General features: G+C 36.0%; 1 protein-coding gene across 2 annotated transcripts in view; it reads right to left on the bottom strand.

The window, feature by feature from the left end:
- Window positions 1-234: 234 nt before the first annotated feature.
- Window positions 235-21,482, bottom strand: part of LOC141521988 (formin-1-like) — a 402,521-nt gene continuing 381,273 nt past the window's right edge. For both annotated transcript variants that reach the window (XM_074235036.1, XM_074235035.1), the window contains 2 exons: window positions 5,101-5,185; window positions 235-3,030 (listed from right to left, as the gene is read on the bottom strand). In XM_074235036.1, the coding sequence (XP_074091137.1) occupies window positions 2,986-3,030; window positions 5,101-5,185 (130 nt within the window). In that variant the 3' untranslated portion in view covers window positions 235-2,985. The remainder of the gene's footprint in view (window positions 3,031-5,100; window positions 5,186-21,482) is intronic.

The raw sequence follows: 21,482 nt of genomic DNA, 5'->3' as shown, positions 1-21,482 counted from the left end.
GGTGTGGCATGCTCAGAAGCTATTATCCTTTGGGTACCTAAGTGGATGATCATTTCCACTAAAGAGTGGGTGGGAAATTCAACAATTTCAACAATTGTGAAAGTGCTCTTTGGAACTGTCCAGTGTTCTAATTGAGTTTCCCCTTGTTATTCCTCATTTTAGGGTAGAGACAGACAGACACACACACACATACACACACACACACACATACACACACACACACAGAGAGAGAGAGAGAGAGAGAGAGAGAGAGAGAGAGAGAGAGAGAGAGAGAGAAGAGAGAGATCCATTAATCATGGATTTGGTTGTTACTACACCAAGCTGTCACAATGGCCTATATTTTCACTTCTTTGATCTTAAATTCATTAGTGGATTTCTAGACTTCAGTAAATCAGAAATAGCCCTATACTACAGAAATCTTCAGAACCTTATTATATACCTCTTTCTCCAGTGTCAGTTATATTATGGTGGATCTCACTGGTCAGACTTGTCTTTTGCATTAATTAGCAGCTGTGCTACTAATTCAACTGTGCTACTTGGGAGGACTAGGTGAGACTCCTTTTAACCTGAGGTCTCTTTTTAATGGTAAATACAGTCAAACTTGGGAAAAGTAATAGAAATGGTACAATGGTGCTATGTAGCTTTAATGTAATGTGCCGCATTTGGCTGGAGGTGACATGACATCAGGCTTTATGACTGGCTGCAAGAAGACGACAAAAGCCTCTCACTCTTTCAGTGAATTTTTTTTTAAATTGTCAATTTTTATTGCTTTAACCAAGACAAAGGTAGGACTACCAGTAACTTGGACTGCATATATCTAACTCTATTCAGTTACTCTCTTGTTCTCTTTCTCCAATCTTTAGATGTTTGCGAGGATCTGCTTTTTGGGGGAATATGTTGATCCTAATTGCTTTAAAGGGTTTGTTCTTTTCAACATCCCATTTCTTGGTCTGGGGCATCTCTCCAGCAAGAGCAAACTGAGTCCAATTGTGCAGTGATTTCCTTTTTGCTATCCTCTCTCATCAACTTAAAATTTACACTGATTTAGGTTGAATGGTGCTAAACTGTATTACTTGGGGGAAATGGACACTCTTCTTCTATGTACAAATTCCAGGAAGAACTTCCAGCAGTACAAGATGGCCTTTATTTTAAATGGGTCACTACCTTCAAATTTATTAGTTGAAAATTCCCAGAGATCTCATCACATCTGAGTGAGACAGAATAGGAAACATATGAACCCAGATAGAATGCTCTTCAACTAGGAAGTCAAATGAGCACTTTACAATTTTCATAGACTTTCCACCTTGATTGTACTAGCACTTCATTTGGGGGTACAGAATCTAATCATTTTTCTTTTCTTTCTTTTCTTTTTTTTTAAGAGCTTGAAGAAAACAATTAGCACCTGTGTGAAAATGGTTCTTTTTCTTTCCTTCATATTACATTTTTAAAAACTTCTTGGAGAGAAAAACTGTTTTAAGTATAAGGTAGTATTTTTATTAGATGCTTCTATTTGTAGAAGTTCCTGAAAGGACTGGTGATTGGTAAGTCTCAACACAATGGAGAAAGACTCAGGGACATGACAAGGAGGAATGATCTGGGAGACTAAGGAGAAGGGCAATGGATATCAGAGACAGCAGGGATGGAAAAGGCACTCATAGGGTATTTCTTGCTTTATCTGTTTTGTACAGATCAGCAGAGAAAGCTTTACTGACTCCAACAATATTACCTAAAACCATTTCTTACTTTCCTCTCTGTTCTATGCTTTCTACCTGAGAATCAAAGGGCAAACCAGGGTAGTATGGGAAGTCAGGTCAGGGGAAGGATCTGAGATGGGTTCGTTGGGCTCCACATTTCATGTCCCAGTAGCTACTCTTAGTTTTTCAGATTCATAAAACAAAATAAAAAAAAATTCCTCTTCTTGAGAACCCTACTTATCTATTTCTCTTTTGGATGTAAATTATTATTATTATTATCTTTTATTTCTACACTGAGGACCTTTGTCACAAACATCAATTGTGAGAAAGTTTCATATCTGACTCCTGATCTCTTTTGATATAAGAGCAAGAAGGGATTTGGGAATCTCTGGGGCTCCTTAAATAACTCTTCTGGAAGCAAAATCTTGCCTGGGGATTACGCCATTGATGTCAGGATGTTCTGTGACATCAACAATTAAATGCCAGTTTGAAATGTAAAATGTACTTGCCACTTTTTCCCCTTCTGGATAAGCAATGAATTCATCCTCAGGCTATTCTGGTTATATTTTTGTCTTCTGAAACTTGAGTATGCAGTATGTCTGCATACCTAGACCCAGAGAGAAGACCAAACAGTCACCATAGTAAAACAAGGGAATTAACTTAGTACAGGGCAACTACTTGGAGTCATTAGTCATTCCCCTAGGAGAATGGAGTGTTTACGGCTGCTTCTTCCCCTCCCCATCAGTGTGCAAAATAATTTTTTATCTTGGAATATTTACAGAGTCTTGAGCCTCTAAAAATAGTTGATAAAATACTAAAATGTATGGTATATATGTATAGAAATCTTCAACCCTTCTTAGGAGAAGGAGATATATTCTTTCCAACATGATTAAAGTAGGGCCAACCATCAAAGCATTGGTTAGTGAAGACCAAGGCTTAAAAAAAGACCTTATAGGGCAGATGTGTTGATAACAGCTCCTTCCTTCAATCTGTTGCAGCATGAACATCAAGTTTTAGTCAATAAGCCTTGAATAGACACAGTGCACTGAGCAGAGGGGATCCTTTTGGATTCTCCCAAGGAGTAGTTACCAGAATTCTTTCTAATATCCCTGTAAACAGCTTCTTATTGTTCCTCTGGCTTCTTGAGTATTTTCCTTTGTAAAGATCAAGAAAGTTTTCTGTGGATGATCTCAAGAAAGGTTTGGTAACCAAGTCTTCTAAGTGTTCTTCAAGACACTAGTCACACTGTAGAGCATCAGGCAAAGTATCAAGTCCCTTCACATGACTTCTTTCAGTTGGTGGTCACACTGGCTTCCTTCTGACGCAGTCTTTCTTTCTGTTGTTTAAGAAAAAATGTTTATTATCATTCCTTTCTCTAATTTTCCATCTGTTCTCAAATTACAATGAGCATGTGGGCTAGAGAAGGCTGTGCTGAATTGTCTGAAACATGCCAAAGAGATGAGTATTTTTCTATCACCCTCTTTCCTACTGTTCTGTCATCATCCTTATCCAGTCCACCAACCACTTTTTTTAAGCTTATTGCAAAATTAACCCAATGCAACCCCAGGTCTCAGAGCAAATACTAAATGATAGCAGGCTGGTCTTTGTTTCTTTACATTTTTCAGGGCCTGGATAAAAGTACATTACCAAGAACTTTATGGAAAGAAGTGATGATTTCTTATTCATGGGAATATGAGAAATTCCTGTTGCCAGGTTGAAAATATCTACAGCATATCTATATTACAAAAAATATCTATATTCTTTCACAGGTTTAAACTGTTGCTGCTAATATTTTCTCTCCATATATGTTTTCCCCTTCCAGATGGATAGGGCAAGTAGTTCTATTAAGTTTATATAAACTGAAACATATATACAACAGAAACATGAGTGCATACTTTCTGTAGGTTAATATAAATATGTTAAGCAGATGAGTGTTGCCTGTGGGGTAGGACAGAAAGGTTTAAAAGTCAGCAGTATTACTATGGAAAGTTGAGAAAGAGAAGAAGTTCCCTGGGAAATGGATAATAATTTTACCCACAAATAGATCTGCCTGTCATCACAAAAGGTACCTTAAAGGACATCTGGTCTCCTCATGCTAATGATTAGGAAATTGAAGGCCAGAGGGTTAATATCTTGCTCAAAGTCATAGGTAGCTAGTGTCCCAACCAAAATTAGAACGCAGATCCTCTGACTTTAAATTCAGTCATGATAAAAAAAAATGCCCACCTAAATTTAAAAACCTTACTTATATATTTGTGTAAGGAATTATCTTATAGGCTTCTTTATTATTTTTCATAGAAAAAAGTTATGCTCTGTAATTGGAATCTGGTTAGTTGAAGTCAATTTGTAATTATAATAATGCAATGATTCCACATAAGTTTATCTCTGACAAAAATAGAAGATCCCAACTTCTCAATAAAGATGGAGGTGTCTTGGTGGAATGAAATTTGACTGAGAGCAAGGATAATGACATATATGAGTTGGAAATGGAAGAGACCAACAGCAATAGATGTATGGGGCACAGATTAGGGTATGAACCCTCTAATATCAAGGGATATTGAAAACACAACCCAGAAATCCAACAGTCAAGTAAAATTCCCAATCATTTGGGAATATGAGGCATGTGAGATAAAGAAACATAGCTCATCTGGTTCAGGTACTCATTGCCATCAATCAGCAGACACAGATTCTTTGGGTCATGGTTTCTTTATTCCTTTATTTCTTATCACTGAAGTTCTATATACAAACAATATCAGAGTTCAGAGGAGCTATCCTACAAGGTTGTCATGAAACATAGATAAGTAAAATGATGGCAAAAAGTCTTTAATTAAAAATTTTTTTAAAAAATATGCTACCACTGACTATTGCAGAGTGTCAGTTAAGTGTTTCCTGGGTTATATTCATCAATCTTCTACTTCATTTGGATTGCCATTCAGTTCAGTCCTTCACATATTAATTTTGCTCTCTCTTTAGTGATACATCTTTGCATTGCACGGGACTGGGAACCAAGATCTTTGAGTTTTAGCTTTGGTTTTGACGCCCTTTTCATTACTTTAGCAAGATCCTTTAAATTTCCTGCATCTCAATTTCCTCATCTGTTGAATGAGAATACTTTTCTGTGGTTTGAACAAATGAGAACTCAAATATGAAGGTGTTTTGGATATTTCAAAAGAAATATCCAAATATTGAACTATAAAGTATGATTTTATTCCCATGATCTACTTAGAAAAGGATGTGAGAATTCTAAAGAGATCAGGTCAGGCTTACCAGGAATATCATTCGTTTTAATTATGAGAAAAGAAAAGAAGGTAAACCAAACAAAGTTGCCTTTTTTTTTTCTCACATTCGTCTTTTTTTTCCCCAGTATCAAGAAGTATTGGTTATAGTGAATAAAATATCTTATTACCAGACTGGTAGTGGGATTTATTTTCTTTGTCTCCACCTTCTTCTCTGCTGTTAATTTGTTGACTGTTTCCTGTGCCATTTTCAGCCTGAAATGAAGAAAATATGAATAGAAAGGTGGGGGGAGGGGAAGGGGAGAAAGGAGAGAGAGACAAGAGAGTAGAAAGAACTATGTTAAGTAGAAACAGAGAAATTCATTTTTAACAATTGTTTCTTCATTATCCAATCAGTTTCTTGGGAGCTTGGAAATGTTGGAATCATTTCCAAATGATTAGCTGTGTTAAAATTCAAGGTGGATAATTAGATTTTAAAGTTCACCATTCTCCTATCACATTTCCTAACTGATTGGTTGATGTTTTATCAAAACCAGAATTCCTTATCAAATCCCTTCACTGGAAGGTTGTAGGTCATCTGTGACCTCTAAGGACCTTTTAAATTTTAAGTTTCTTTGTCTTTGAATATGTGGTAGGTTCCTATTAAAAGAATATCATATATAGTTTCCTTAACCCTCAGTAGACATTTTGCATGGTTAATTGGATTCTACTTCTTTTCCTGCTTATCAGAAACAATTTTGAAAATTGAAGCTCTGGGGAAATTTTTAGAAACTAAAAAATTTCCAACATGCATAAAAAATTAAACAACCCACAAACTTTAAAAAAATGTACCCTTTCCTTTATAGACTTAAATAAGGGAAATCCACATTCTTTACAAGTTGCTCAATATATAAATCATCACTTGCCTAAGGCAAGTGGCTATTTGCAAGGTTAATTTAATACATTCAAAATAACATCAAAATCAATCTTTCTGTCTTCAGTTGGGAATTAATGGTAATGAACTGAAACCCTACCTTAGTGACATAAAGAATGTGGGGCAAAAAGAATTAGAGAGACAGAGACAGACAGAGAGAATGAAAGACACAGAGACAGAAAAAGAAAGAGTCTGATTTGCATATGAGCAGAGAATTTTATAAGACAATCAGAAAAAATTTTTGCCCAGTTGACCAGAAAACTGGGTATCTCTTGACATTGGCACAAATCTAGGCATGATTAGAGAACAGAAGAACTTGAAATCTCCTGCTTACTAAACTTTTCCATTTGCAGAAATAACTGTGCCAATTCCCACTCAAGGAATATATTAAAATGATTGAGCCTAGTTTAAACCACTTCTGAAACATTGAATATTGAAGAATTTTCATAGCAAAGCAACAACAATGGAGATAATCATTAGTATTTTCCACCTGCAGCAGCTCTTTTGGGGTTATTAGCAATTTTTTTTAAAAACAGAGACCTGAGCTCAAATTTCACTTCCGATACTTACTAGTTGTTTGATTGGAAGTAAGTCACTTAACTACGGTGATTCTTCATTTATAGAACAGGAATAATAATATCTGTAGTATTTAACTGAGAGGTTAGTTATGAAAATCAAATAATATAATTTAAATGAAGTGTAATTGCAAACCTCAGATTTATAAATGTAAGTTATCAGTATTATCATTGATGATAAATCATATAAGTTGCCATACTACATTTTTCTTTAGGTATAGACTGTGTATGAAAGGGAGAAACTGGTAAGTTAATGGCAGATTAAAAACTACTGTCCTAAGTGCTCTGTTGGATTCAAAGGTCTTCTGTGGAGGTTATTTGTCCTTCATTCACAAAGAGGACCATGATTAGGAAGGTGACATCATGACCATAAGTGAATTGGATTTAAGTGAGTCAGGGCTGTGCAAAATCTCTCCTCCAGAGTCATCTGAGTCCAGTGGCAACATATAGATCAGGATGACTGGAGATGACCCTGGATGCAGTGGGAGACCTTGACCTTTTTTTTTAGGTTTTTGCAAGGCAAATGGGGTTAAGTGGCTTGCCCAAGGCCACACAGCTAGGTAATTATTAAGTGTCTGAGACCAGATTTGAACCCAGGTACTCCTGACTCCAAGGCCCGTGCTTTATCCACTACACCACCTAGCTGCTCCTGATCTTGACCTTTTTTAAGCTAAGGTCTTTCCTAGGTCTTGATTTGTTTGGGGCAATTCCTGTTCAGTGATTAAGGCTAGGTAAGAAATGAAGCAAAGAATGACCTCTTTTATCTGGTCAAAAAAAATCAATCTGGGAGGGAAGACCCTCAGAGTCTTCAGAACAAATGTAATTTATACTCTGAGTCATCAGGGCCAAAACAATGACCAAGAAAGGCTTGAGCTGGGACCTACTATTGGTCAATCAATGCCAGCCAGAGTGATTTGGGTTTAAGACATGGTCCTTAAAAGAGAAATCTAGCTCATAAACCCCAAGAAATCTTTTGGAGTTTCAGTGATCGAAGTTTATATTCCTTTGGCTAGAGCACTGGCAAGTCAGGGTATGATTCTCTATGGGGACAGACATGGAGAAGGGAATGAAGCAAGGGAAGCAAGAAAAGGAAGGGAAGGGGAAGAGAGAGGGAGGGAGGAAGGGAAGGAAGGAAGGAAGGAAGGAAGGAAGGAAGGAAGGAAGGAAACTGAATTTTCTAACTGAAACAGATCAATTGGGACCCCAGTAGAACAGAGTATCGAGGAAGCATAAGTACAAAGAAGGAATGAGCTGATTTCATCAGCATAGGCAGCTTCCAGTGCAGGAGCTAAATTAAGCACAGTATATCATAAAAGTATTAGAAGAGAGACATTAATCATATGACTATAAAATATTTATGAGAATTACATTGGAACTACTGATGATATTCTTTATGAAAACAAGAGAAAGAAAGAGGCAGTATTTTTTTTTTTGCAGGAGAAAAGAATTTGAAGATTTCACTGGATTTATAATTTGTTTTTAAGAAAGTATTAAGGGGCAGCTAGGTGGTGCAATGGATAGAGCACCAATCCTGAAGTTAGGAGGACCTAAGTTCAAATCTGGATTCAGACACCATAATTACCTAGCTATATGACTTTGGTCAAGTCACTTAACCCCACTGCCTAACCAAAAGAAAGCAAGCATTGGACTGAGTATAGTACAGATTTACAGGCTCTTCTCAGTTGAGGTTTCTCAGCCCATGCCAAAATTACACAAGTCTCTGCAACATATGTGATCACAGAGATTACTTTGTTTCATAGCCTATTGGATGCTGACATCAAGTTAAGCTTTTTTCAAAGGAAACTATATCTTGGCAAATGCCATTTTGGGTGTCATAGAACAAAAGTCCAGTTTAGTGTGGTGGAGTGAAGAGTGTACTGAACTTGAAGTCAGGAAGTTCTGGGTTTCATTCCTGCCTCAGACATAAGTGTGTGACATTTAATGTGTGATCTTGAGCAAATGACTTAACCTCTCTGGTTCTCAAGTTTCTTCATCTATTAAAAAAAGCATAGAATTAAATGATTTTAGAAGTTCCTTCTACTTATCAATCTATAATCCACAGAATCTTGTGTCTTGCCTAAAGCTAATTTTTTTTAAAGTAATGGTCAGATTTTACAAACATTCTTATTCATAGATGATTATTCTAATTTCATTGGGAAATGAAGGAAAAGATGGGAATAAGCTTTTGTCAAGTGTCTATTTGTGCCAGACTTTGGGTAATATGCTTTGCAAATATTATCTTATTTGATTCTCATAATATCCACGGGAAGGAGGTGTTATTAAACTGTTTTTATAGTTGAAGAAACTGAGGCTCAGAGAGATTGTGATTTGCTCTAGGCATAAAACTAGTATCTGAGGTCAGTTCTGAACTCAGGTCTTTCTGACTCCAGGTCCTAGGTTCCATTAATTATGTCACTTAGTTGGCACACTGAATACTAAATGACTTCAAACTTAACTTGGTGATTCAAATCATGTGACAGATACTGGTTTAATCATTCACACAGGAAAAACAAATTGGATTAAAAAATGGATTGAGAGGTAGTTGGAGAATCTGTCAAACTAATTCTCTAGAGTAAATATTTTGCACTATTATTATAAAGAGACAATGGATTAGGGCCAAATTTAATGATTTGAGGAGATTTGGCTTACATGCTGAGGAATAAGATATAAGACATCTGGAAATCTGGGAAAAGTCTGTAAAACAGAATATATTCCACAGAAGTCTTGTTTTTTCAGGTAAATGAGAAATATTCTCCCACTTCTCAGAAATCAGTTTCCCTCTAGGGATTCAGATCTTAATTCTTGTTGTGTTTGGGGAAGGGGGGAGGGAAGACATACTTGAAGCATAAAAATGGTATAGCCTTTTCATTACTTATTATCACTCCAATTTTTTTGAGGGCTTCCCAGATAGGACATGATATCAGCTTATTCCAGACCAGCTTTGTACTAGAGTCTAAAGCAACATCCCTAAACTTGGTCAGAGGATTAATTATTCTGTTGATATCTGGATCATTAGATCATGTTCTATGAGGAAGCAAAGACTGAAAGTCTGTGGAAGTTTATGAAAAAAATGTAGAAAATCTATGTTTATTTGTTTATATTAATTGAATACATTGGTTAAAAGTTAAAGGAGGTAAAGTGCTTGTGTGTGTGTGTGTTGTGTGTGTTTATGTGCATAGGAGGGGACTGGGGGACAAGATAATTTGGCTGCCTAGATCACATTCTACATCTAAAAAAATTCATTAGGATTAGGACACTGGATGTATTTATGGCCCTGTGAAATTTCTAAGGTAGTTCCCTGGGTATTGATGGGACTTCTTCTCTGGAAAGAATGATTGTTAACAGCGCTTTTCCCAAAAGGGTCATTTAAGGACAACTGGAAGTTAACAATGTGTTAAAAAGATAAGGTCTCTTGAAACTACAAGCAAACTGACAGCTGGAGACCTAGAATGATCCAGTCCAATACATAGTCTGAGCTCTGGCAAAATGTTAATGAGTCAGAAATCAATCCATGACTCCCCCACCAATCCCCACCTTTGTTACTTCCTAGAAAAAATTTAGCCTCATAGGATGGTCCCTGCTAAATGGAAAGCAAGCAAGTCATATCTACAAGAGTCAAATGTCAAGAGAAAAAAATAGGAAAATAAGTAAACTATCAGAGTTCCACTTTCCTTTCTCCCCTAAGTATTTAACTATGATTTATTTTATTTACAACCTTGCTTGGAATATATCATGTCTGTCTTTCTTCCCCTACTGATATCTTTTTCTCCTAACTTTCTAGAATAGGAATAAAACAGACTTTGTGGTAGTGACTCCAGAGTCAAAGGTGGTTGTCATTCTTTAGTTGTTTTTCAGTCATGCCTGTCTCTTTGTGACCCCTTTTAGCATGTTTTTTGACAAAGATAGTAGAGTGGTTTGCTATCTCCTTCTCCAGCTCATTTTACAGACATTGAGACTGAAACAAACAGGGTTAAATGACTCACCTAGGGTCACATAGCTAGTAAGTATCTGAGGATTTGAACTCAAATCTGTATAACCTATTTTCTCCAGAGACCTGAGCTCAAATCTCACTTTTGACACTTATTACAATGTGATCTTGAGCAAATAAATCACTTAACCTTTTTTCTAAGCCTGTTTTCTCATCTTTAAGTTGAGGGAGGATCTAGATGACCTTGGAAATTTTTTCCAGTTCTATAGGGGACGACTTGACTTACAAATGAATTGGATTTAAATGGGGCTGGGTTGATAAACCCAAACTCATTCTGATTCTAAAATAAGTTATTCTATTTTCATCAACTGTAAAGGTAGAAGAAATCTTAGACACCTCTAGTCCAATCTTCTCTTTTCACAATGAAGGACACTGAAGATCAGAGAAGTAAAAGTGACTTGTCCTAGTCAATGCTCAGTAATGCACTGGCAGGGATGAAGTTAGATTGAAGTTATGTCATTCTCAGTTCAAAGCTCCTTTTGAAAATGGGAGGAAATGGGCTTTGGGAAGGGGTTTAAAAATTGATCTATGTGGGGTGGTATTTGTGAGGAACTCATCAACTCTAACTCAGGGAGTTTAATGTACAGGTTGCACAAAAGGTTTACAGTTACTACTAAGTCCACAAAATATACACAAGTTCAAAGTTAGTCCTATGGAGAAGTGGAAAGATTGTGAGTTTCTTAAGGAAGAGAGTATTTTCTAAGGATATGGTAGTTTCTTTTTTCCCTTTTTTGGGGGGAGGGAGAGGGAGTTTGCAAGGCAATGGGATTAAGTGATTTGCCCAAGATCACACAGCTAGGTAATCATTAAGTATCCGAGGTCACATTTGAATTCAAATCCTCCCGATTCCAGGGCTGTTGCTCTATCCATTATGCCACCTAACTGCCCCAGAAAATAGTAGTTTCTTAAGAAAGTTATGAAGTTAAGCAGAAAGGGTTGGTTGAGAGTAAATATTAAATGGTTATTCACGTTAAAAGTAAAAGAAAAGAAGCTTAGATTAATATGGATTCAATCGCATGGAGCTAGGGACCATATTGTTCCAGCAGCATGGGTCAGAGTAAGTGGTTCCAGCTTAGAGGAGGAAACCTGAGAAATGATGAAGTAGCCCTTCAGGGAGTCAAGGAGAAAAGGACTTCTGTCTGGGAGGATCTTTGCTTAAATGCATTTCTGTGGTGGGTGGGACAAGGATGGGGCTTGAGAAGTGGTTTAGCACCTGGCTCTAGGTATTCTTCTGTACATATGCTATAGGGGCTATCCTCAAGGATCCTGTTAAGACAATATTTACTGCCCATAAGTGGTGTTCTACTTACTTCTGCCTCAAAGGGTGTGACCAAAAAGTCCAAGGTAGCTTAGGAAATGGAGATTGTAAAGAGCCAACACAGAATGGAGAACACTTCCTCACTGTAAAGTTTGAAAATGATTCCAACATTTTCTCTGTCACCAGACTTCCCTGCTTCACTTTAACTCTAACATACTCTTTGGGAAATCAATTAGTTCTATTTATTTGAACATTTCTTCTAATACTTCTAATAATTCACTTTATCAGTAGGGATAAATATAAACTAGTGTAATATTCTAGTTACTGAATTGTTATTTGATAATGAAATTGCCTGTTTTGGGTCATGCAGAGACAATACTAAACAAGAGATTTTAGGATTTCAGAAGTTTTAGGTTTGGACTGGGATTAGAAGGCTAAAATAACAACAAAGGTCCATGTAAGAACAGGGTGACTTTGAAACATTAATCACTGTATGATCATATATAAATCACTGTCCAAGATATTAAAAGTTAATAGTTTTGGAAACTTTGGAGGACAAAGGCACAGAAAAGGGAGGCAATTACAGGGAAGACAGTTCAAGAAAAGCTAGTTGCTAAATGCATGAAATATGACCATTTGTAATATGAAATCTGTTTAAAAGTAGAGTTAATATCATTTACCACTATAAGACAGAGGTCAAAATAGTCTAAGGGCAGATTCCATGAGCCAGCATGAACAGTGATGAGTCTTTAAAAGCTGTGGCAAGTTTGCTTGCCTGGGGAAAAACCCAAGACTGCTGAGAAATGACAAAGAAAGCTAAAGACCCAAACCACTATCACTTGGCTTTGATGGCTTACTACATACAAATAAATTCCCAATTCAAGAATCTGCTTATAAATATGTGGAGAATGTATGCTGAAAAACCAATGAAAGAACAGGCAAAGTGTGTTTTTGTTGTCAGTTTAGAAAAGTATGACTTGGGTTTCTCTGAGGATAGAAGAGGCTTTTAACTAGAAAAGACTGCTAGCATTGACTCCAGACCCTGCAGGTGGGGAAAATGAATCACTATCCTTCAGTCCTGAATTCAGTGGTGTAGTGCAATGTGAGGAAGTTCTGCTAAACATTTCTAAGGCAGATTTCTCCTGCAACCCACTGGGAAAAAGCCAAATGATTTGCCAAGAAGTATATGGGGGAAGGGAACCAAAAATAATGGTGATGGTATTCCTAATGTTGATAAAAATTTCTCATCTATCTTTGAGAGAGGAAGTAATTTAGGAGATGGATAAAGGTGCAAGCTACAACAGTAGTGTATTTTCTCTCTAAATGATCTGAAAGCTAAACAGAGACAGTTCAGCTTTGAACACCCAGAAGTGGCATTACAAAGGTGATGAAAGAAAACCTACTGATGGCTTGGCAGTTTATGCTGTTCAAATGTACACACTTAGCTCCTCAGTGACAATTCAGGGCTAAACAAAAAGCAATAATTTTCCTGGTTAGGAGGGTCAGAGGTATAACTTGCATTAATTTTTTACTTATTTGGCTTTAAGAAGGATGGGGCATAATGCCTTGCAGATAAAAGGGGCTTAATAAATATTTGTTTAATTTAATTGAGGTGACAATACTACACTTTTCTTGGAAACTGCCTCTGAGGCATTTTCTCAGTTTACTCTAGGGACCTGGTACACTTCTCTGGAAGTTCTTAAAGTCAATACCAAGCAATAATTTTAGGAGGCAATTTTTAATGTCAAGTTCAATTATCACTACAAGAGTGACAATGCTTAATTCTGACTACAGAGAAAAATAACTGTGCAGAAAAGGAGAGATATGGGAACTAGCATGGGGCAAGGAGCAGGAGGAACCCCAGAGTCATCCTCCTTTAGTTAGGTGGTATAATTGAGACAGTGCTGTGCCTGAACTTAGAAAGATCTGAACTGGAGTTCTACCTTGGTCAATTATTAGCTGTGGGACCCTGGTCAAACTACTTACTCTCAATTATTCAGTTTCAATTTCTTTATTTCCCTCAATATTTCTTCAGGGAAAAATAATATTATCTATCTTAGAGGCGTATTGTGAGAATCACAATCATTACCAAGATAATATACGTAAAGAACAGAACCTTAAAGTTCTGTATAAATGCTTTTTTTGTTATGCCATTATTATCGATGATCATTTTATAATTATTAACAATCAATATAATTATTTCATGATTGTATTAATTATTAAATTGCTGTTATTGATATTATGAATTCATGCCACTTCAGGCAGCACTCCCACCTTTGTTCTTTATGCCTTCAATAAAAAAATAGTGGTTAATAATTATAACAGCTGATAAACTGGTAAGTAAAGTTATGTTGTGCTTTGTACCTTTTGGGGGGAAAATATATATATATAAATATATATATATAAATATATATATATATATATATATATATATATATATAATACTAGTAGTTTAGGTTGTCAAAGCCAATGAAATATGGCAAGCAAAGTCAATCTCATTAATTGGTAATTAACAACACAAAAACAAAACAACCAAACCCCACCTAGAACCATTAAATTTAGTTGGACAATGGATATTGATGAAATATTGACAATAACCAGGATAGCAGCTGATAAAAGATTACTAGGCTGTGAAATATTGACTTCCAATAATTCATGTAGTTGAAGTGAGAAGTGCAGGTAGTGTGAAATAATAGATAAGCCAATAAGCATTGGTGACCTAGGGTATTTGTTGTGATAACAGGAAAGTTGAAAATTAGTTTTAGAACCTTTACTCTCAGAAAGCACCACCTCTTGGGTGTGTGTGTGTGTATGTGTGTGTGTGTGTGTGTGTGTGTGTGTGTGTGTGTGTGTTACATGGAGGTGAGAGAATACTTCAGTAAATTTTACATCAACCAAACTCCTTTTCCCAGACTCCTAGGCAAAGATTCCTCTTTTATCCTTTGAGGAAGCTTCCCGGTGCCCAATATGCAAGTCACAGAATCAACCACTTCATAATTTTCAATGTGCTACATTTCAGTGTGCTACATTCAAAATGATTAATGACAGAACAAAGTTCTCTTCTATTTCTAGAACTTCTTTTCTATGGGACAGGGTAGTAAAAGTAAAGGGTATCCCTGGACTTGCCCTATAATGCCTCGGGGTAATGAATTATGATCAGTTAAAATCAAACATTCTGCACCAAGCAGATGTAGCACCCCAAGCTAACCAGGAGATTGAGGTGCAGAGTGAAAGGTAACAGGTCAGAGGGAGTTATCTAAATTTAAAACTTTTAGATTGAAGTTCTTAGACCCATAGAGGAAATCTGCATTTTCATAGAGGATTCTCAGTTTGTGCTTGGAAAATTATTTTGTTCTTTGGTTATAAAATATATCTGCCTCACTTGCTCAGCTTTACCCAGTACCAGAAATAATATAAAGCTGTTTGGAATAGTGGGGAAGAAATTTTTGGGCAGGGGGTCTTTCCAGCCAACTCTCAAATCACACCATGTAGTTGTGCCATGAAGGCAACCTCCTATTCCATCTCCACTCAAAGGCTGGCCCTGACAAGCATTAAATATATATATATATACAAATAATATTAAAATTCTGAAGTTGGATCTTAGGAGGAGTCTTACTTTGGGTTTTCCACTGCTTCTTGCCAAGGGGAATGGTGTGAGGATACATACTCACTAAGGTCCTCATTTACTTCCCTCCGCCTTTCTGCCTGGTAAAATCCTACTCAATCTTCAAGATCTAGGTCAAATCCATCTCACAAGATCTAATTCACTCCCTTTCCTCAAATTTTCCCTACGAGTATCCTTTTTTCCCCCTTCATCATTCTCATGGTATCCATTTGTTCAAGCATTTCTTTTGCACATCAATTCAATATAGAATTCCAATTTTCTATTTTGTTATAGACTGTATATATATATATATATATATATATATAATATATATATGTATGTATCTTATTTTATAGTAGATGGTAAGATTCAAGAAATGTGTGACTATGCTTTATTTATTTGTATAGTCCCTTCAGTATCCAGTACAGAGTTTGTGCATTTCCAAATATCTATGGGTTTTCTCTACTTGGATGTTCCAGTATAACTGAATTTCAATATATGTAAAATGGAACACATCAACTTTCTTTCAAATGACTTACTGTCCCAACCTCCCCATTAAGTCAAAGGGTGATTGCTTTAATAATGAATGAGCAAATTTAATGAAGCGACCCATCTTTCAGCAGCAAGAAGGACAACCCTGGTTTTGAAAATCTTAAAGAAACAAAAGTCACTTATATTTCACAATGAAGCATTTGAATAGGCCTTTAATTGTCAATACCAAGTTAGTCTTTACAAAATACCATTTTCACCATTAATATTTTAATTCAAAAGTCCCAATATTTACTCAAGTTCAAGATCCTCTAGTTAATTTTCAATGACTCCTACTACCTGACTTTATCTTATTACCCAGTCAGTCTTATTTCCTTTATTCCTCCAACTACATCCTACAAGTGACAACTTCTTTACTGTTCCTCATATAAAACATGCCCATCCCTATCTCAATACTCATGTTATTTCATTCTATGTAAAATAAGTCGCTTCTTCTCCAGGGTCTATAGATAAATCCTGCCTAGCATTTGAGCTTAGTTCAAGTGTTACTCCATGATAATTCTCTGATTTCTATAGTCCACAAGAGCACTATTTTCTATCATAATATTATCTATTATAGTTATAGTCAACAAGATACATCTTTGCATTCATTTCACAGAACCATAGACTTGTTTTTTTAGGTTTTTGCAAGGCAAATGGGCTTAAGTGGCTTGCCCAAGGCCACACAGCTAGGTAATTATTAAGTGTCTGAGACCGGATTTGAACCCAGGTACTCCTGACTCCAGGGCAGGTGCTCTATCCACTACGCCACCTAGCTGCCCCAGAACCATAGACTTTTGAAGCTATAAGAGACCTCCATAAAGTCCAACCTTCTCATTTTCCAAATGATAAAGTAAGACCTGGGAAATATGATGATTTACTGAGAGTCTTCAGATACTTCATTTATATTCTTATTCTACCATGCAATTTGATTTATGTATTTTTTTTCTCCATAGCTACAATGCAAGATTTTTGAGGACAAGAGCAGTGATTTAACTCAATACATCCAAAGCAGAACTCATCTTTTCCCCCAAATCCATACCTCCTCCAATCTTCCCTATTATTGTTAGGGGTAGCATCATCCATCCAGTCACCAAGATTCACAGTTTTGGTGTCATCCTTGACTCCCTCCTCACTCTCATTTATGCCCTGTGTCCAATCCACTGTCAAATATTGTTCCCCCCCCGCCGCTTTCACCACATCTCTTATATGCATCTTCTTTTGATTCATAGACCACCACCCAAGTTCAGACCTTCATCATCCTGCCTCAGGTCAAAACCCATTCCAATACATCATCCCCTAATGCCAAAGTCATTTTCCTAAAACTTAGATTTGCTCGTTCCCCTTTCCCATCTCCCCTGTCCCTTACTTAGCATACTTTGCTAATTCCCTGTTACCCCCAAGTTCAAACAGAAAGAAACTGTTCTATTTGGCATTAATGACTGTCATAATCTGACCTCTTCCTTTCTAGTCTTTTTACACTTTATTTTTCCCTATGTACTAACTGGGCTTGGAATCAGGAAGACATTTATTGGCTGTGTGACCCAGGCAAGTCACTTAACCCCTACCTTAGTTTCCCTATCTGGAAAAGGGGTGGTAATAATAGAGCCTACTTCCCTGGAATGTGGTAAGAAGCAAACATGTCTGGCACATAGTAAATTCTGTATAAATGTTAGCTATTCTTCTTCTTATTAGCTATTATCATGCCTTTGTGTTGTCTATCTCCAATAAACCTAGAATGTTTGTGCTCTCCTCTCTTCTGCCTCTTACTTTTCCTGGCTCCCTTCAATTTAGCTGAAATCCTTTTTTTTTGCAAGAATCCTTTTCTGGTCCTCTAGCTCCTAATTCTTTTCCCCTTTAAAATTACCTTCCATTTACTCTGCACATATCTTATATAAGTCGTGTTATATATAATTATTTATATATTGTTTTCCTGATTAGAATGTGAGCTCAAAGTGAGCAGCTGAGCTTTAGCCTTCTTTTTCTCCAGCTCATAAGACAGTATCTAATATAAAATAAACATTTTGTAAATGTGTTTTAGTGACTGACTGATTAAACTTTATGGAGCGGGCTACAGAGGAAAGAGTAGAGGCCAGGTAGAGCAACTTTGGGGTAAGAGAATAAAAAATAAAACTTCCTCTGATTCTTGCTTTCTATAAGACTTTGGACATAGAACACTAAAGTGACCAAGTTGGACTCTATGGCTCTTGAGACCCTTGCCAACTTTAGATCTAAGTTATATAATCCTATTCTCTGACTCAGAATTGGGAGAACTAGGTTTCTTAAATCTTGACATCAATGTTTATTACTTCTTATGACTGAAGCATATAAACTGAATCTGTTTGCCTGTTGCAAAATGGACATAGTTAATACACTACTCACTTCATTGTGTTGTTATCTGTAATCTTTAAACATATGTATAAATAGAAGTCACTGTATGACTATGCTTTGTATTGGTCATCATACAAGCAAGTATTAAGTACATGGTAGAAATATAATACAGCTTTCTTAACTGATGGTGTCAGGGAGAGATTATTCAAAGTACCTTTTAACTATGGTATCATAGATTTAGAGCAGGAAGAAACCCCAGATGTCACTGAGTCCAACAACCTTATTTTACAGATGAGGAAACTGAGGCATAGAAAAGTTGATCTGCTAAGGATTACACAACATGTTTCTTGACTTCTGTGTCTTGCTCTCTCTATACTGTGAGTGTTGAGTTGTTTTTCAATCATGTCTGATTCTTTGTGAACACTTTACTTGGAATTTTTTTTGCCACTTTATTCTCCAGCTCATTTTACAGTTGACAAGACTGAGGCAAACAGAGTAAAGTGGCTTGCTCAGGGTCACACAGCTTGAAAATGTCTGAGACTAGATTTGGACTCAAGAAGAGGACTCCAGGCCAATATTCTATCCATTGTCACTTAGATGCTCTCTATACTGTACCATGTATAAAATTTCTCTCTAAAATTGAACAAGATAGGATAGGGTTGGTTTTTTTTTAATTGGACATTTATATATCAAAGTGTTACTATACTATAATCAATGGTCCCCAAGTCATTTGAGTGAGAGACCATGCCTCTCCAAGAATTCAATCTCTTACTCCAAAAAGGCAGCATGACATAATGGAGAAGACCTGGATTCAAGTTCTGATTCTGACATTTCCTAATTGTGTGACCTTGGGCAAGTTGACTTAACTTTAGACTATATTATTTCTAAGACTTCTTCCAGATTTAAATCTTATTATACCCTTTGGTAGAGGAAGAATTTTTTCATAGCTTTCAAAGGTACCCACAGTGGCAACTATATGCTTACATATGGCCACAGCAGTTGCAAGTGACATACTTTAAAAAACCAACCAGAAATTTAGTTGGGTTTGAAACTAAAGAAATCATTTCCTTATACTGTGTAATAATTGTTTTATGTATATTTATATGTGTATGTATATATATATATATATATATTTATAATGGAATCTCTCTCTTGTACATCTCATGAAGCTCACCACAGTCCTTATTCACTCATTACCTTCTCATTGTGGACTCTTTAAAGAGTATAGCTGTTTGTTTTGGCTCAGAGTGAATGAACAATTTACCAATAATATTCTCCACATGCTTCCTCTGGGAGGTTTTTTACCTTTTATGAATTCCAATGTATATTTGGTAGGCAGACTTTCTCAATTAAGTATAATATTATTTTATAACAAAGGTATCCTAGATATAATTAAGCAGCAGTAGCATTTGACTTGTAAAATTCACAGAAACAAACTATTCAGATCATAAGAAAGACTTAACTCCTGCTCATAATTATGTCATGTCACTATTATTACTCTAGATCCTTTCCAAGAATCACTAAATATTAAGAAATATTAAAAGGTCTCTTTAATAAATGTTATCTAACCTGTTTAATATTGGCCCTAGGGGAGGGTAGATTTAAGGGAATTGGATATTTGGGGTATCCCTAGAGTAAAGATGAAAAACCTAAGCTCTAGGGAAGTTAAATGATTTTTTTTCCAAGATGAAAAGAAAATTAGTGCAAGGCTAGGTACAGAAGTTAAGTCTCTTGACTTCATATGATGGTCCTTTTCCCCTATCATGAGGGCTCTTAGAAATATGACATGTATAAAATAATAATAAGTACAAATATTATTCAATATATTTTATAATAGCTTATATATTTATACTTTATAATAAACATAAAATAAAATTTCAAATTTTATGGTAAAAACATTTATTACATGTTTTTAAAATGGAAACTCTGATATCACTGCCTCAGGAAATTCTCAGTGAAGAAATTCCTTCTACCAAAACAGATGAATACCTGCCCTGTAACTTAGAGAGACAGTGAGCGCATTGAAAGGATATGTGACTTGCCCAGAGTCACACAATCAGTATTTGTCAGAGCTAGGACTTGAATTCAAGTGGTCTATTCTAAGATCAACTTTCTATTTATAAAACACACTGATTCTTCATTTCATAGACAACTTTGCCCAAGCTCCCCCCAAACCAAACATTCCCAAAATCCAAAGTTGCTTGCTAAAGTCACAAAGTTGAGAAATGAACCTAGATCTGACTTCAAGTCCAGTACACTTTGCATCTTACCAGATTTCATTAAAATGTAACTATTGTACTCTGCAAGAGCTACACAAATATAAAACGTCACAAACACTAATATAAAACAAAAATTAATGCTACTTCCAGCCCCCATCCTCTCTTTTTTTGGAGGTCCAATTTAGCTGCCCTCAATTTAATTTATTATTTAAAAAAAGATGAAGTGTAAAATTTTTCTAGATGAATTCTAACATTATATTTTAACAGTTATAAAATATCATGCTTTCATAAGGGCATTTATTCTATTTTTATGATATAAATGGAGTGAGAATGGTACTAAAATGATATTAAAGTGCTTTATAGATGTTATTTGATTCTTATATCAACCCTGGGATATAGGTCTATTATCCCCATTTTACCATTTTACAGATGAGAATATGGAGACAGAGGTTAAATAACTTGACCTGAGTTCCATAGCTGTTAAATGACTATTGAAGGATTCAAATTCAGGTCTTCATTCCATGGAGTTCAGCACTCTTGGCTAAGAGCTACTGTGCAAATGAAAACTGATCACCTTAAGTCACCACAAGTATTACTCCATGAGTCTGAAGGGATCCCAAATACAAAATATCTATCTGCCATTTCAGGTATGGTACAACCAAAAGTTCCCATTTCCTGATATTTCCCTTGAGAAATTGTGTGTGAAGGAGTAGCAGAAAATAACCAAGATCTTTAAATGGGTTTCCCTGATCATATGTAAACATGTTTACAACTCTTAACTAATTAAATGGCTTTCTCAAAATATTTTACTAACTTATTAATTTTCTTAGTTTTTTGCAAGGCAAATGGGGTTAAGTAGCTTACCCAAGGTCACACAGCTAGGTAATTATTACGTGTCTGAAGCCAAATTTGAACTCAGGTACTCCTGACTCCAGGGCCAGTGCTCTATCCACTGCACCACCTAGCTGCCCCTACAACTCATTAATTTTCCAAGACCTCCAAATAAGAGACCCCAAAATTGTTTTTAGTTTTAAAAACTTTAAATTCAGGATCTTTAAAAGGTATTGGTTTACAGAGTACAAAGTGGGCAGAAAACAAAGATGAAAAAAATGACTATGAGGGCAAACTGGGGAAAA

Source organism: Macrotis lagotis, chromosome 4 (genome assembly GCF_037893015.1).
Source record: "Macrotis lagotis isolate mMagLag1 chromosome 4, bilby.v1.9.chrom.fasta, whole genome shotgun sequence".
Taxonomy (NCBI): domain Eukaryota; kingdom Metazoa; phylum Chordata; class Mammalia; order Peramelemorphia; family Peramelidae; genus Macrotis; species Macrotis lagotis.
Note: the sequence above shows the minus strand (reverse complement) of the source record. Positions and strands in the feature narration are given on the sequence as shown.